The sequence below is a fragment of the Panthera onca genome, chromosome C2 (genome assembly GCF_046562875.1).
Source record: "Panthera onca isolate mPanOnc1 chromosome C2, mPanOnc1 haplotype 2, whole genome shotgun sequence".
Lineage (NCBI taxonomy): Eukaryota > Metazoa > Chordata > Mammalia > Carnivora > Felidae > Panthera > Panthera onca.
The window spans coordinates 86,468,621-86,486,521 of record NC_138347.1 but is presented as its reverse complement, the minus strand read 5'-3'; the positions used below and the strand labels follow the sequence as shown (position 1 = coordinate 86,486,521).

The 17,901-nt window shown below is 35.2% G+C and overlaps 2 protein-coding genes and 1 long non-coding RNA gene across 3 annotated transcripts in view; 1 reads left to right on the top strand and 2 right to left on the bottom strand.

Annotated features, from left to right (window-relative positions):
• The window catches only part of LOC132683414 (uncharacterized), a 236,872-nt gene extending 233,783 nt beyond the window's left edge, over positions 1-3,089 (bottom strand). Inside the window, exons 1-2 of the long non-coding RNA XR_009612215.2 lie at positions 2,991-3,089; positions 789-880 (exon numbers count right to left, since the gene is read on the bottom strand). This is a non-coding gene — a long non-coding RNA (uncharacterized LOC132683414). The remainder of the gene's footprint in view (positions 1-788; positions 881-2,990) is intronic.
• Positions 3,090-3,132: 43 nt separating this feature from the next.
• TTC14 (tetratricopeptide repeat domain 14) lies at positions 3,133-12,585 on the top strand. The gene is made up of 12 exons (XM_060639289.3): positions 3,133-3,443; positions 3,935-4,059; positions 4,163-4,362; positions 5,293-5,377; positions 5,547-5,676; positions 5,952-6,107; positions 6,515-6,586; positions 6,987-7,106; positions 7,210-7,332; positions 9,328-9,445; positions 10,371-10,480; positions 11,312-12,585. Exons 1-12 carry the CDS (start codon positions 3,283-3,285, stop codon positions 12,222-12,224), a joined length of 2,313 nt encoding a protein of 770 aa, XP_060495272.1. The 5' UTR covers positions 3,133-3,282; the 3' UTR covers positions 12,225-12,585.
• Positions 12,586-14,418: 1,833 nt separating this feature from the next.
• CCDC39 (coiled-coil domain 39 molecular ruler complex subunit) overlaps positions 14,419-17,901 on the bottom strand; it is a 49,991-nt gene continuing 46,508 nt past the window's right edge. The window contains exons 17-20 of the mRNA XM_060639288.3: positions 17,446-17,586; positions 17,116-17,295; positions 16,883-16,968; positions 14,419-15,730 (exon numbers count right to left, since the gene is read on the bottom strand). Of these exons, the coding sequence (XP_060495271.3) occupies positions 15,574-15,730; positions 16,883-16,968; positions 17,116-17,295; positions 17,446-17,586 (564 nt within the window). The 3' untranslated portion in view covers positions 14,419-15,573. The remainder of the gene's footprint in view (positions 15,731-16,882; positions 16,969-17,115; positions 17,296-17,445; positions 17,587-17,901) is intronic.

Sequence of the window (17,901 nt, the reverse complement as noted above, 5' to 3'; positions counted from 1 at the left end):
AAAAAGAATAGAAAAAATACTGAAAAATTAAAGGGAGGAGTATTAACATACTTATGGTCTTATTTGGTTCTACCCACACTTTCCTGATACAAACATTTCATCCTCAATCTCAGATGAGGATGAGGCTTTTTGAAATTGTTTACATCAGAGTCAAGAACTCCAAAGAACCTGTCTACAGATTTCTTATATAGTCACAGATTATTTGTATAGTCCTTCCCACATGGTAATAAGCAAGTTTCTCAGGTCCAGATAGACTTCATCTTTTGCACACTGTGTCACTAACAGCTCTGCATGTTATTTTGGGAAACTTGGGGGATCCAAGAAAAGCTACTTTGAGATATGCTGCTTTTGCCCTTGCTTTACATGGCTACCTTGCTCTGGCTAAGTTTTTATGTCCTTTACTAAAAAAAAAAAAAAAAAAAAATCAGGCGTTTAATCTCTGTGTGTGTGTGTGTGTGTGTGTGTGTGTGTGTGTGTGTGTATTCTCACACAGAGGAAATGGGTCTCTTCTCACCAATCTACAGCCTACCTGTAATGATGTATATAAGTAAAATGTCCATAACTAAAATAACTCTACCTACCTCAATTTCACACTTGCTGTCTCCAGAACACATCTTGCTTTTTCACATCTCTACTTCTTTAACTATATTACTCCTTCCCACCCCTCCTGGAATGCACTTGCCTCCTCCTCTCCTTCTTACCCCCATCAACTCCCACTACCTCAACCCCCAAGAAAAATAAGGGATCTAAGCAGATACCTAGTAGATGTCCATAACAATAGTACTTACCATGTGTCACATTTCTTCTTATGTCTAATCTTCTATTGGATTGTGCATCACTCAAGAATCAGGAGTATTTTTCATCTTTACATTTCCAGGGCCTAGAGAGTATGTGTTAAGAAATGTACATATGTGTTCATTTAAAATGGAATTTTATATCACAATAAAAATAGGCCCAGGATCTAGACACCAAAGATCTGAATGTCTTGAATCCTTTCGCTCTTTTCCTTCCCATAGTCACATGATGATTCATACTGTTTAATCTGGAAAACTTACTGAAAAGGATTTTTAAAAGATCCTTTTAAAGGTCAAACCGGTAAACAAAAATATTCAAGAAGTGAAAAATAAAGTGTTTTCTTTCTATGTCCACCTTGAGAAATCCTGCATGTGGGACTAGCTTCTCCAAGATGAAAAGCAACTAATCCCCTCACTTCCTCTCCTCACTTCCTCCAGTCCTATGTCAAAGATTCAATGCTCAGTGGCCTCAAAAGTCAAAGGATATATCTATCCCAGCAGAAAATTCATTCCAATACATTAGTAACTGTAAAAGGCTTACTCCCATACTGTGATTGTAGTACTTGAGAAGTGAAGAACAAGATTGTCTCTGTCACATAACTACTGTGACTACTTCCATGTAAGGCCAGCCCTAACCAAAGATAAGACCCAGCCTAAGTTTTGATTACACCTGCTTGAAGTTTTTTTTTTTTCTTTCCCATCATTACTGTGTATACAGCAAGCATTTGATAAATTCCACTCTTGACGAACACTGTTTACCCTCTAAAAGCAGCTACTTACTCCTGTTTTCATGGTTATACCACAGCAATTCTAGCTGTTCAAGACATGGGGTGGTTGGAGTTTACTCTAGTGTTAAAATCAGGAAAAACAGTAGACAGATCCCATAGTGATGAAAACATGTGCTACTCAAGAATGCCTTCACAAAGTGGCCTTCTCAGACTAAGTGCCGCTGTCTGGCATCTGGTTCTCAGACACTGGGCTTCTCAGTCCCTCTGGAGATAATTAGATCCTCAATAACAGATCAACTCTAACTAAAATCATGTATTTACCAGAATGTCTATATAGTTCATTCTTAGTGGTTGGCTTTCAGTGATAATTCCTGTTTCCTAGTAACAGTCATTCTCTAGAGTTATAGCTTAACACAAGTCAGTCTGTGCCATTGATCAAACTTTCCTGATGTGCCCACAGTGTCTTAAAATTTATTATCTTTTAAACTTGCATTCTTCTTTGTTGCATCCTCTCAAGTCTCAGTAAACTATTTGCCTGGATTTTTCACAAAATAGTGTGGAGTCATACACTATATTCTGGGCTGGGTTTTCTATCCAAGTGGTGAGACAGTGAAAACACATAGCTGGAGAGGAGGTGGAATAACTGCTACATTTATTTTTGTTCAAGAGGACTATACTAAACTATACATACTTAAGTGGAACAGATTTTAATATATTGAAATAAAGTCATATTATCTCAAAATCAGAGTAAGTTATGTCGTCCATATGAAAAACACTCTTCAGTAATTGTGTCTGAAGATGTATTAAGACCTCAGTTTGAATCCTAACTCTAACCTTTTAACAGGTGGGTGGCATTGAGCAATTTGTTGAGACTCTTGGGACTGTGTCCTCAATCTCTAAGGAGAGAGTATATATAATGAGTTAAAGTGGTTAGAAGCTCAAGTCATTAACTAAGGTGCTGGGGGGAGCCTAAATCACAATTATATTTGAAAATCACTTGAATTACCCACAAAAACAATATACTGACTTAAATACACAGCACTACAAAGTAAATCTAGTGGGCACTAAATCTTTAGACACCACTTAAATAAAGAAATAAAATAGAATCCATGTATGCACAGGTCTACAGCCATTTTAAGCTAACTCTAAAATCATCAGGGTGAATGGAGTATGGATGGACAACACAATTCCAGTGCTTAATAGATGCTAGTATCCTTCCTTTCTTCTGACCTTAGACTACCAGAAAATCTCCCAGAGCAGTCACTCTAATGTGGTTGTATGTGAGACATAGAGAATGACTTATCCTGCGAGCACTCTGAAGGAAGAAACTTTGTAACTCGTATGGGGTTCTCACCCTGGCAATGGCACTTAGAAGCGCCTCACTAAATAAGAGGATGATTTAGAGCCGGGGCCATTTCAACGTAATAACATCACAGAAATTTTGAAAAACTTTCTCACGGTGCACTACCTCGGAGCCGCAGGCAGCCCTTAGCTCAGGAAATGCTTAACCCAGTGCTTCCGGCTTCCGTAGTCTCGCTCCATTTCGCGAGACCGAGGCTGAGCTCCTCCGCGCCGCCGCTTGGGGCGGTCCCGGAACACTTCCGGCAGACAACTGTGTGTCTGTGATGTGGCCTTCCGGCAGTTTCCAGGTTGTTTCCTCAGTCTCGGGGGCCACCCAGCTGAAGTAGTGAGCACCTAACGGGGTGGGGGCGGGGGGCACCTAGCAGCCCACCTGTTACTGGGTCCAGCAATCTCTGGCCATGGACCGGGACCTTCTTCGGCAGTCATTGAATTACCACGGGCCGTCATTGCTCTCCCTTCTCCGGAGCGAACAGCAGGACAACCCGCACTTCCGGAGCCTCCTGGGGTCCGCAGCCGAGCCCGCCCGGGGCCCGCCGCCCCAGCAGCAGTTACAGGGCAGGTAATGGTACGGCGCCGCCTCTGTGAGACGGGGGAGGGGACGCAGGTCAGGGCCCCACTACCGCCTCCGGGTGGCTGAGTCCTGGAGGAGCAGAGCAGCGGCCGCGAACACGTGAGGATTGCCCCGCAGGTGCCGAGGGCTGAATGGCGGAGGGTCCGCGCTGCGGGTGTGAGGGAAAGGCGGGAAGCGGACTGAACTTTTTCTTCCGTGCTGGCTAGCGGAGGCACGGAGTCTTTATCCAAAATCCCTTGGGCTTTCTTCTACACCCCCCCCCCCCCCCGAGCTGCGGGGGCTACTTTTTAACTTTCCCCGCCCTCCACCTACTGGCTGGCGAATGAGGGAGTCTCTGATTAAAACTTTTTCTCGCAGGATGTGCGGCCCAGAGCTTAGATGGATCTGCTTGGGTAATGAAAGCCAAGAGCATAAGCTTGGCCTTGCTAAAAAAGGTTTTACCCATAAGCCAGTTTTCATAAGTTTTGTTTCCTTTTAAGAAAAGAGAAGAGAGTTGACAACATTGAAATACAAAAATTCATTTCCAAAAAAGCAGATTTGCTTTTTGCACTTTCCTGGAAATCAGATGCACCTGCAACTTCTGAAGTCAATGAAGACAATGAAGGTGAGTTTTCTTAAAATATTTTGATTGCGGTTTGGGTTATTTTAATGGCACTTGAGATGAAGCAAAACACAAAGCAGTTGTAATTTTGTTAATTTTTTTTCAGATGGTTATGCAATCATGCCACCTTTAGAGCAGTTCATGGAGATCCCTAGTATGGACCGGAGAGAGCTGTTTTTCCGAGATATTGAGCGTGGTGATATAGTGATTGGAAGAATTAGTTCCATTCGGGAATTTGGGTTTTTCATGGTGTTGATTTGTTTAGGCAGTGGCATCATAAGAGATATATCCCACTTAGAAATCACAGTAAGTTATTTTTCAGTTATTTGATTGCTTCTGTTTTTGATAAGAGTCATCTCAATGCGAAAATTATGTTTTTGCATCCAGTTATGCTTAAGTGTGCCCTGCTGCCGTAGTTTCGAGAAATAAATATTGGAGAAGAATAAAATACTCTTTCTTTTTGAAAGAACGGTGATATAGTTACTTGCGTAGTTTCCTCCTCCATTTCTGGTTTTGGAGGTTTATTTGGTCCCTTTGGTTGGCAGGGGTAGGGTCCTTCTTTAAATGCTTACAGATATCAGTGGATGTGGTGAGATTCATTGGTGTTCCAGGCTTATTTCTCCTAGCTGAACATGTTCTTAATTATTTAGTATTTGGCATTAGATACATGTGGATAATTTAGAAACAAATTTCTTATTTATATAGTTACGGTAGTTAAATGTAAATGGCTTGTGCATTATAATAAGATACTTTGCCCAAGATGAATTGTCTTGAATTTGAGATAATGTGTCAATTTAAAAGGTTTGATATTTGCCGTCTGTCAAGGTAGATGATAGAGGAAGAAAAGCAGAAGGCATCACAGACTGGATGATAGACATAAACTGGAGAATTTGCACTTAGTTTTCACTGGAATTCTCCTACTTTCTGAACAGTTTTAGTTTTGTTTTTAACAAGCACAAAATATCTATGTGTTTCATAATCCATACTTACATTTGGTTCCTAGAACTGATTGCAAATTTTGTGAGATTTTAGTCTTTGAACTGAACCAGAGAACTTGTTGTACTATGCGCACAGAAGTTGCTTATAATGAAAATCCTTAAATTTAGATTTTAGAGTGTTAGTTTTTTTAATGTTTGTGTCAACTATTAGCTCATTGTACTGAACAACTAGGATAAAAGATGATATTTCTCACCAAAGAATGGAATGTCTGGTATTTTAAAATACTTCTCATTGCAGGCTCTTTGTCCATTAAGAGATGTACCTTCTCACAGTAACCATGGGGATCCTTTATCATATTACCAAACTGGTGACATTATTCGAGGTGATCAGTTTCATCATATTAATAAAAAAGTAACAGTTGTCAGATTTTTATATTAATTTTGAAAATCTGTCTAATGAGAGTAGTGTTTGGAAAAATATATGTGTTTTTATGTTAGCTTGCATTTTCTTTTTAATCAGCTTAGTTTTTTTTTTTTGTTTTTTTTTTTAAGCTGGAATCAAAGATATTGACAGATACCATGAAAAGCTTGCAGTGTCTCTATATAGTTCATCTCTTCCACCACATCTGTCTGGTATCAAATTAGGTGTAATTAGTTCTGAAGAGCTTCCTTTGTACTACAGGTAAGTTATCCATGTTATTTCAACAAATTAATTGCAAAAGTTGCTTGATTAAAAATACCAAATTGTGTCCAACTTGTGACAACAAAGTAGAAAATTAATTTCTCTTATTTCAAAATATGCTCATTTTTATAACCCTTAAGTAAAAGAAACCAAAATAATATTACTGTACCTTTGTGTACAAAAATGATACGAGTTTTATTTAATAGAAATGGAACATGCTAATTATGTTAGTCATTTTTATATTTTTGTTGTATGTGTGTTTTGTTTTTTTTAAGGAAAAGTGTTGAACTAAATAGCAATTCTTTGGAATCCTTTGAAAATGTCATGCAGAGTTCCTTGGGATTTGCTAATCCAGGAGTAGTTGAATTCCTTCTAGGAAAACTAGGAATAGATGAATCTAATCCACCATCTTTAATGCGAGGCTTACAAAGGTATAGTAAATCAGTTATTATTCTTTGAAGTGGTGAAGTAAATGGTGCTGAGATCAAAAGCTATATAACTGAGGGACATATTTGACTATTCTAAGCCTAGCAGCTGCAATATGCTAAAAAGCGAGTGAACTAGGTGATCCTATCTCCTGGAATGGAATCTGTTGTGATGATATGTGTAGAGAACGATGTAGAGAACGAAAGTTTATAAGAATTTTGGGTTAAAAATACTGTTTGACAATAATAGTCATTCCTGAGAGTTTTAAGAATATTCTTTTGTATGTGGAATACAGATTTCTTGCCTGTGATTTACTTTTTCAGAGTTGAATTTTTATCTGTTAGAGTGAAGGATTGTTACCAAAAAAAAAAAAAAAAAAGCATATAGTTTGACTTTCATTTTCTTTGAACAGCAAAAATTTCTCTGAAGATGATTTTGCTTCTGCATTGAGAAAGAAACAGTCTGCATCTTGGGCTTTAAAATGGTATGAAAACTTTATCTTTCAACAATTGCATTATCTAGTCTAAAGGTTAGAATAAGGCAGGCATTCTTAAGCCCTTACTAAGACCAAATTTGTTTATAAATGAATTAAAATGATGTGTTTTTGACATTAGCTTTTTTATAGGTGTAAATGGTGCTATAAGCTTAACAGACTTAAGTTTTAACCAACATTTTCCATGTTTTCAAAAGGAATCAGTATATTGATATATGGATTCATAGATATTTGTTATAAAGTTATTGAAAGGCAAAATACTCTCTGTATACTGAGAGTATTGCAGACTAAATATTAGCCAAATTAGATTGGTTTTAAAAGTTTATCAATGCTAACATTATGTTTGGATATTCTGAGAAATGCATGTGACGGTTTACAAATGTCTTTTTAGTGTGAAGATTGGAGTTGATTATTTTAAGGTTGGACGCCACGTAGATGCTATGAATGAATATAATAAGGCTCTGGAAATAGACAAGCAAAATGTGGAAGCTTTGGTGGCTCGTGGAGCATTGTAAGTGGATCATGGCTTTTAAGGAATATTTATAAGGTAAATGAATATAAGATTTACTAATAGTTCAGAAGATAAATTCCTCTAATTTATTTCACGTCTCTAGATATGCAACAAAAGGAAGTCTGAACAAAGCAATAGAAGATTTTGAGCTTGCATTGGAAAACTGTCCAACTCATAGGAATGCAAGAAAATACCTCTGTCAGACACTTGTTGAAAGAGGAGGGCAGTAAGTGTCGAGTTTTTTTTAATATTAAGTAGAGATCTAATACTCAAGCAGCTACTATAAAATCTTAAACTTAATGTAAGGAAGTAGCATCTTTAACTCACTTAATTCAGAACACTCTTAATTTCAATTTTGGTTGAAAATGTTTTTTAAATATAGTCCTTTTTAAGCCTTTTAGTGTTTTTTCCCTTATTACTGAGGTTATGATAGGAGGTTGGAGATATTTTAGTGTCTTGAGTTGATTGTTCTGAATATCTATTCTCCTTATATAGAAATATAAATGTGAAGGTCCAAAAATAAGGGAAGTACTCTTTTCTTGGACACACATACAAGAGGGTTTTTTTTTAATAGAGAGGAATTGGATTTTTAATTTATTTCATCATTCCAGTGGTATAATGCCAGAAGTATGAATTGAGAATTCTGTAGTTAGTTGTGAATAATATTTTGCCATTATATTCAGCTTATTGCTCTGCTCTGTGCAGTAAAATCCACAAACTCAGATTAAATGGAAGAGCAAGTCATTAAGAACAAACCCTATAACTTAAGTTACTATCTTGAGATGCTGGCATACTACTTTGCATAGTTGTATCATAAATACTGAATGACTAACAGGCTAGTCTAATTTATAAAATGTGAAGAAATGTAATATTCCAATATAAATATTTTTGGTTATAGCCTACTTTACCAACTAAAAACTGATTTGTTATTAGTAGCATCTTTTTGCAACTAATTTTTTAAATAAAATTATCACTTTTCTGTTTCATGAATTTGTTTTATTAATCCAGTTTGTATGATCATTCCATAATTCTAAATTAAAGAGATTTGCAATATTTGTTTTCAACTCAAGAACTTTTTTTTGTACCGAAGTGACTGAAGCACCTTTTTACTTTCTCATTAGGTAGACAGCTACTTAAATATGGTTATCTTATTACCCACATATTGGTGTTTAAATGAGTGGATGGCAACATCATCTATATGTTATCCAAGCCAAAAATGTTGATAGCCTTGAATTGGTCCCTTAATGCCCATATCCAGTGATACAGAAGTGATCCCATTGAAGCCATTGGGTTTTGGGTTTTGTTCTGTTTCACAGTAATTACTTTTTCCTACTTTTGAAAAACCGAAAGTACTTTGCAAATCCTTTCTGCTTTGTATCCACCCTTTCTAATTCTGATTTTTCATAGTGTAGACATGACTGTAATACTTCTTTCTGAAGGCTACTTGTAATGTACATGTATACATTGGTATTTCCAACTTCATTAGTGAATATTCTGGGAAAATTTTTCATAAACTATTGGAAAAGCCAACCTATGTAATTTTTTTTTTAAATATTTATTTTGAGAAAGAGAGAAGCAGAGAAAGAATCCCAAGCAGCCCCTATGCTGTCAGCACACAGAGCCTGACGTGGGGCTTGATCCCAAGAACCTCAAGATCATGTCCTGAGCCAAAATCAAGAGTCAGACTCTTAACCAACTGAGCCACCCAAGTGCACCCAACCTATATAATTCTATTCTAAAGCTCAAGATTATACTAAATTTATTGAAGACATTGGCTGATAATGTGTTTTCATGTATCAGACTAAAATCCCAATGCTGGACCTACATTTGGCTTTAGTTACCAGTAATGGAGTCCAGTATTTTTTTCTGTAATACAGTATCATTAACTGTAGTCACCAGGGTGTACATTACATCCCCAGGACTTATTTATCTTTTAATTGGAAGATGGTACATTTTTACCACCTTCACCCATTTCACCAACACCACCCTCCCCAACCCCGTATAACCACCAATCTGTTCTCCATATCTGAGTTGACTTTTTTTTGGTTTATGTGGTCTTTTTACCAAAGAAATAGTAAAAAGTACCTGATTTAAGTACTGCTTAGTTTGGAAAATGATTTGCTAAAAAATTTTTCTTTAAGTTCTGTCATAAATCTCTGACCTGTATAAATAAGGAATTTTTTGTTTTTGCAGAAAGCTAAACCTTTTGTTTCAAATTTAGGTTAGAAGAAGAAGAAAAGTTTTTAAATGCTGAAAGTTACTATAAGAAAGCTTTGGCTTTGGATGAGACTTTTAAAGATGCAGAGGATGCTTTGCAGAAGCTTCATAAATATATGCAGGTGATTCTTTATTTCCTCTTAGAAATTTAGTGATATTTGAAATTAATGCCAAAACTTAACTTTCTTCTCGGGAAAACTATTCTAGATTACTTAGTAAGACGTTATAAAAAATTTCTTTTTAGATACAGCTTTTCCTAATTGGGTTTGACATTGCTTCATAGTACTTAAAAGTAAAAATAGCCCTATGAGAAAATTCCTACTGCCTATGTGTGGTATGTAGTTTTGGGAATTGTCCTTGTAGTGAGCTTTCCTGATGGTTACAAATTCAGTGTTGTTGTAATTGAGTTAATTATAAAAACCTCTTTGAGAAATATTTTAAACTGCCTTTTCCTGTAATACTGATGATAATGTTTTCTCATGCATTTTCTTCTGAATTGGACCATTGCTGCTGTGTCTGTGACATCTGGTGCTGCTCATCCCCATCCTCAAACTGGAAAATGATTTCTTATGTAATCATGCATCCAACTGGGCTGTGCTATTTTTTAAATGGTTTGTATTTGAACATGGTGATTCCCCCCACAATTCACCTTAATGGAATTTATTTGAATTTTATTTATAAAATTTGTGTCCTGTCTAAATTTTTCAATTTTTTAAAAAATATTTTTTCATGTATTTTATTATATATTTTATTTTTTCCCTTTCTTGCACTCTGGGTCATGGGTACCAATGCGATGGCTTCCCCTTTTTTCATGGAATACCAACTGCAATATGGTCCTCAATGTTACTCTGGCTCTTCCAATGATTAATGCCAAACACCTGTATGATTAATTTTTATATTAAAAATATTTCTTTAATGCTGGATATATGGTGATTTGGGTATACCCCATTTGATTTCTGGCTTGGGGGGGTGGTCTTTTGAAAACTGGATTTTATGTATTCTGCTATTTTTAACGTGTGGTTTTTTCCGATATCTGGGTTCCAAAAGAAATCTTTGGAATTAAGAGAAAAACAAGCTGAAAAGGAAGAAAAGCAGAAAACAAAGAAAATAGAAACAAGTGCAGAAAAGTTGCGTAAGCTCTTAAAAGAGGAGAAAAGGTAAACTATAACATTCAGTATTTTTTAACTTAAAGCAACTACTGAGTTGAACCAAAGTGCCATATGGAAGTAATGTAAGTAAAAAAAAAAGTGTTGAGTTATAATCAGTGATACTTTGTAAGTATGTATACCACAAGTTTTTCTGTAAAAGAAATTAAGCAAAGTGGAATCTGAAGGTAGAATTCTGCAAACAAACAATAAATAAAATATATAAGTTATTTTAATTGCCTGTATTTTAGAGAGAAATGTTTTAGAACTACAGCAGTGGTTCTCAACTGGGGGCAGCTTTAACTCCGCCCTCTCCCCCCGGAGACATATTTTGGTCATCATAACTGGGAAGTGGTACTAGCATATAATGGCTAGAAGTCAAGGATGCTGCTGAACATCCTACAGCATACCCCCCCCCCCACCATCATTCTACCTCCCCAACAAAGAATTATTCAGGTGTTGAAAATGTCAATAGTGTTAAGATGGAGAAACCACATATATTACAGCTAGCTGGATATAAGACTTCAGTTCTATCCTTTGTGTGTTCAGATGGGCTTAAGTTTTTTAGATAATGTTGGAAATGTAACTATGCCTTCAGAAATGATGGATTTACTTTCATTGACAACTGTCTACCCAGTATTTTTTCCCAAAAGTCATGCCTCCTGGTAAAATTGGACCTTGTAGTAACTAGGATTATTATAGTAATTGCTTATCTAAGCCACAGATTTTAGGAAACCTTTAAGGAGAACTAACAATAGAACTTTAAAATAGAACCAGACTCTTTATGAATAATTAAGAAACATTTTTGTACTTAACATCTGATGGGTTAACTGTATTTTTTAGGCTAAAGAAGAAAAGAAGAAAATCAACTTCTTCCTCTTCAAGTGTTTCTTCTGCTGATGAATCTGGTTCTTCTTCATCATCTTCTTCCTCTTCTGGTCACAAAAGGCATAAGAAACATAGGAGGAACCGTTCAGAGTCTTCTCGAAGTTCCAAAAGGCATTTAGCTAATAAGGCATCCTCAAGTCAGATAGATCAGAATAGGAAAGATGAGTTCTTCCCAGTTCCAACCAATACTTTAGCATCTTTTCTTAACCAAAAACAAGAAGTGGAAAAACTACTGGAAAAGCAGGATAGGTTACCATATCAAAAGAAACAGGTAAAAGAGAAAGATAGATGCCCTGTCTCTTCATCTTCGATTGAAATTCCGGATGATTTTGGAGGTAGGTCTGAAGATCCAAGAGATTTTTATTCTCAGGCAAGTAGTAGCAAAGCAGAAAAACCATATAAATCAGAAAAACATTTCTCCAGTAGAAGAGATTCCTCAGATTCCTTTTATAGGAATTCAGAGGACAAGGTGAAAATTTATGGTTACAGAAGATTTGAAAAAGATACAGAGGGAAGAAAAGAACACTATAGAAGGTGGGAGCCAGGTTCCATGAGGCATTCCACTTCACCAGCCAGCTCAGACTACTCTTATAAATCGGTTGAAAAATATAAAAAATATACTTATTCTGGATCACGTGATTTTGGTAGACATGAACAAAGATACCAGTTAAATAAAAATCAAGGAGAATATGAAATAGAGGATACTTATGAGGAGGACATTAAAACAGAGGCTCCAGAAACAGATGGACTAAATAGCAAAGAGCAGTCAGAAAGTGGAGTTAAAAAAAATTTACCTCAAAATTTACTCAATATATTTAATCAGATAGCTGCATTTGAAAAAGAAAAAGGAAATAAGCCAAAAAATTAATATGCCAAGGGAATCAGCACTCTTACACAAAAGGCTGTTAATGAAAGTTTTGGGTCTTTTATTTAAGTCCAGTGCAGAAATCTCCACTCCAAAAGCTATTTTATTTGTAGAGATTGCAGAAAGCAAATGCTTTTCAGCTATTCTCAAAATATATTTGTTTGAGTTGTGGGTGTCCTCACAGCTTGATTTTTAGGCTTTTCATGTATATGTTTCTGTACAGTATTTCTTACTGTGATGATTTAAACTTCACCTAAAGATAATTCTCATAGTATTGCTTCTTCACTGTATTAAAGTATATGAGAATTCCTTGGGTCCACCTTATCCTGTTTGAGAGAAAATTAAATTTATTCATTGAACACTTGGATTGTTTTCTTCAAAAATTATTTAACGGTCGTTTCTGTTAAATTCTTTTCCCTCAGCTTTTGAAAGAGATCTACAGTATTTGTTCTTCAGGTGCCATTTTTTATTGATCATTTGAGTAACAATTTTTTGTAGAACTCCTAAGATTATATTGCAGATTATCTGTCTTGCCTAAATGACCTCTGAAGCTTGACTTAATATGATTTGTGTACCAGCTTAGGAATAAAGCCATGAAAACTGAATAGGGGCTGATTTTGCTTATTTCTCTTTTTTTTTTTTTTTTTTTAAACCTTGTTAACAGTATAGCCCTAAGAAATTTCTTAACTTTAAATATTGGCAAGACCCTTAGAGTCTATGTTCCAAGCAAGAATAGATCAGAATAAAAAGAATCCTTTTAGCAAAAACAGCAGTGGCAAGAGAAGCACACTGTAAATCTGCTTTTCTCCTAAGAGAAAGAAAATTCAGAAACCGTCCTAGTACTGCATGTGTGCAGCTGGGAAGGCACTGGGCATGTTTTTAATTAACCTAGAACTGGCCTGCATTTCTTCTTAATATCTCTCTCCTAATAATGCTTCCCTTGATGCCTCCTTTCGTAGGTCTGAATAAATGAGTAGGCCGACAAAGTCTGGTTTTACTCAGAATAAACTCTAGCAACTAGAGCTGAAGAAGTGACTTGGATCTAAAGATCCTCCCAAATTTGAAAACAGATTTGGAGATAGAGATAGGAGTCATTGTTGTTGATTTATAATGGTCTTTAGAATCTTTCCAATTTCAGATTCTAGATGCTGTAAATGACAACAGACCTTTAATGCTATCACTCTAAGTCACTCTTACTAGGTATGTACTATTTGTGGCTTTCAGACTTCAGCACTGGGGGCCTAATGAAAAAGCTACAGTTGTTTTGCAATGGAATAGAGAAAAACTGGTCAAAAATCATGGTTGATAGCAGTAGAAAGGTTACTCATGCATTCATCTTTGTACAAGAAACTCATCTTAAAAGAGTCTGGTTCTTTCTGTGTACCTCCTTTATCATCCATACATAGTCCTACATAGTGGTTTTTGTAAAGCATGAAAACTATCTCTTAAATAGTCTTTGACCTTTAGGAATTGCTAGTACATCTTCAGTATTTTACTTAAACCATTTTATTTACTTGTCAAGAATTGCTAGTGATTATCTTTAGCAGTTTTTCTCCTTATTATGTCTGTAGTTGCACACCCAGTCTGTGTCTCGACTTAATAAGTAAATTTCTAACACAATATATGGAAGTTAACTCCAGATTTGGAGTTAATGGGGTTGATCCCTGTGTCACCATTTAGCATTATTAAACACATGAGGCTGGAACTGTTACTTTATTTAGGAGTTAAATGTAGGCTTGTATGCTGACCTAGAACCTAACCATCCCACAAATACTGTGCTAGCCTTTGGGTGGTGACTCAACAGGTAGAAGTTATTGTGCAGTTTGTGTCAGGCCCTGTACATTTTGCATATATTTGACTATTTTAATAAACGTGATGTAGGTAACTGTTACTGTCTCAGTATTACAAATCAGGAAAAAAGTAGAAGTAACTTCTCCAAGATCACAGAGCTAGTAAGACAATCCCTTCCTCCTTAGAAGATAGTGTTTAATATTGAAATGCAAGTTGTAATTTACAAAGTAATTTAGGGCAGAGAATAAGAACTAGTGAACACACAAAGTGACCATAAAATTAATCCGTTTTTAGGTCTCCCGAATCTCACACATTTACAACCATGTTTTACAAAAAAATTATTCATTGGACTTGGCTATCCCGTTTCCTGGCTATTTCTAAAAATAATAATAAAATATTCAAATAATGATCAGGAAAGACAGGTTTATTGCCACTACTACCTTTCAAAAGGAACTGCAAATGACACAAACAATGACAACTGTCATAACAAATACTTTCTCCCAAGGTTTGAAGGAGAAATACTCCATTAAAGTACATAGATTCTAATACATTTATTTAAAAGCCAGTTTTATAACATAATCATACTCCACACTGTTTCAAGAGTTCAGAGTGTTGGGCACATGGTATATAATAAGGTATAAGTTGAATAACTCTAAATCTGGTATTACACCTCCACTGTAAATATATGGAGTTCCTATTGCAAATCAAATCATACCTAGCTCTCGTTTATTAAATCAAGAAAGTCTTGGGAAAAAAACGTCTTCAAAATACATTATTATTCTTTATGCTTGGTTGTATATTGAGAGCAAAATGTTTAATGTGTTTGACTTCTTTCAAGATCAAAGTGGAGTAATTCCTAGGAACTTAAATATTTTTATTGATACATAGTGCTATCTCTTTTCCTATTAATTGTTTTCTTGGAGGGGGAAGGGTAAATGCTATTTTTTTGGTTAAAAATTTTAGAATCATACCAAAAGAATAAACTAACAGACTTCTCCCCCAGAAGTCCAAGAAACCTGTTTCTTTGAATAAAGAAAACCTAACTTCAGGATTTTCTAGGGTAAGTAAGAATTTTAGTATTATAAACTATTCATAGACAGTGATTCTTCATAAATTGCCTGAAAGATTGTGTTACATTACAATTGAATGTAGTTTCATGGCTAGTGTGAAATAATGAAGCAAACTATTTTCTAATGTAACAAACATCAAAAGAACAGTGAGAAACAATTTTATCTATGCTTATAGAACATGTGGCATTGTTAAGAATCTGCTATTGCTGCTTTCCTTCTCTGTGAAGAAAACTGTGTGACAAAAGCTAAGAAAATTAAATGTTTCTTTGGCTTATTTGGACCTAAATTCCTTGACTTTTTTTTTTTTTTTTTAACAGCTTTCACATCTTCCACTGGATTAAACTTTGGTGTAGTCATTATGTATTTCTAAACATGATTTCATTAGGCCTCGATTATAACATTACACAGCACCCAAAAGCATAGGGGAGATTCACTATTTTTGAAGATTTTTGTTTTTGTGTTTACAACTTCTACAAAAGAGATTAAGATGTTTATTTGCTGCCTTTTTTGTTTTTACCATTACTAGAAATGTTGGTAGCACTTGGCCTATTACTTGTGTTACCAATTCCTGGAGAAGAGTCTGGGAAGTTCAGCTCTAATACTTTAACTGAAGTCTGAGAAGCAGAAGTACTTGTACTTCTGGATGATCTAGAGGGAAAAAAAGCATGATTTTAAATTCAAAATTTGTATCAGTAGAGACCCCCTAACTAATAGCAAATGATACCATAGTCCCACAAGAAAATAAAGAGATCAAAAAGTATATATTCTTAATAGTACTACTAAATTTTAAAAGCATAACCATTAAAAAAATTAGTTCCAAGAAAAAAAGGCAAGAATACAGTTTCAACTAGTTCAACAAATCTGAGAAAAATATTTTCAACTATAATCATTTTAGAAGTGGAATCATTAAGCATTAAAGGTTTTGCAAAAGTCATTATGCATAAAAGATAAAGCAAGAGCCATGGGAATTTGGGTGCTGGCAAGAGTGACCATAATAATATGTAACTGAAGATAGAAGAAAATGCTAGTCCTATTGACAGGATAAAGTGATGGGGTCATTTGAAAAGCATAACTAGCTATATGATTCTGAAATGCTAAGTTTTAAAAATATGAAAGTACAGCAATGTTCAGGGTGACTGCTTCCCATGTTTATGTAGAAACAGTTTTGTTTTACTTCAAACACAACGTTTTAGGATGTCCCTTTTAGGATGTCCCTTTTTGTGAAAGCTCTATGGCAACTAATGAAAAGCAAATGGCTACTGAGTGTAGGAGATTAGGAATTTTAAAATTAGGATTATCATTAACTTCATTTTGTCAGCAAAATACAGGAGTGTTGGTTAAACATCTAGCTACCTGATAGAATTCTGGATAAAACTAAACTGCCAAAGTAAAGAATCATTTCCTTGTTAGGAAAATAAAGCAGGAAAAACAAAGTAAAATTCTGACAACTTAAAAATTTATAACGTGGTTCCAATAATAAAAATCATTCCATATGTTTGTACATCTAAGTTATCTTTTTATGGTTTAAAAAATTCCCCTACTCAGGGTTGACCATGCAAGACGTAACCTCCAGAATTCCATACTTTATACTATTGCAGTAGCTGCTAGTCACAAAGCACTCCATGCCCGAATAGAAACTGACATCAGACAGAAATCAGAAGAGTCTTATCCTCCTAGCTGTTTTCTGCATGTGACACTGACATAGTGGGTAAGGGTCAGGAGAGCACTGGCAGTTCCAATCACTCTGTGTTTGCATAGGTTAGAGGGTTATTAACAGGTGGTTTCTAAGCCTCCACTTACCTTGCTGACAACAGTGAAGTCTGTGAAGGTGATCTAGAAGTCTGGCGACTACCTTTACTACCAGCTGTAGGTAGTTCTAAACCATTCTGGAAGAATATTCAACAGCGATAATTAGTACCACTGCATTTTCAGAAGAATATTTTTAGTTAGACCTCACTTTATGATAAATGCCATAAACTATTTATTTCATGAAGTGTTTAAAAAATATTTTAACTAGAAGGTACTGTTACTACCTGCTGAAAGTATGTTTGAAGGATAATATGGATTTCAGCATTTTCTTCAGTGACCTTGACTAGCATTTCATCAATGATCTTGTGGAAGTGTTTCACTTCACGAAGTTTGATGTCTTGTTCTTCTAGTGTTTCATCTGTTGTGTCTTTCAAAAGTCGGATTTCCCTGGTGAGTTTTGCACACTGTTGGTCAATAGTGGTCAATTATTACTTAAACCTATTTTCCAGAGCTTAGTGTTTTTTGATGGATGGATGAAGGAGGATTTGGAGTTACCATTTGTAACTCCAAAACATACAAATATCAAAGATCAGTTTTTAAAAAGACAGTGATACCTGTTTAGTTACTCTCTCTAATTTTGGCTTCTGCTCCCCAGTTTCTTTATGTAGCTGAGATGAAAAAGCCTGCTTCTCTGATAATTTTTCTTTGACATTATTTGTTAAGTGCTCTATAACTTCTAAAGTATTTTCCATGCTCTGCAGAAAATAAAGTGTTAACATATTGGTTAGAATCAATAACTTACAACTTGCCAATTTTCAAGTATTCATTTAACTTTAATTCATTTGTTTTTATATAAAGCTTGCTTACCAAACACATTGTTTTCTCTTTCAGTGATGTGGTTTAGTAACTACTTTCTACTAGATTATTTTTATCTTTCAAATTTTGTTTAAGGATCAATCTTTAAGGTGATCTTTAAGGAACTGAATGAAATAAAAATTTATTAAATAAAATTTAATGGATAATTAGCTATAGTTCATCAGCTAATTAAGAAGTCGTTATCAGCAGTCCAT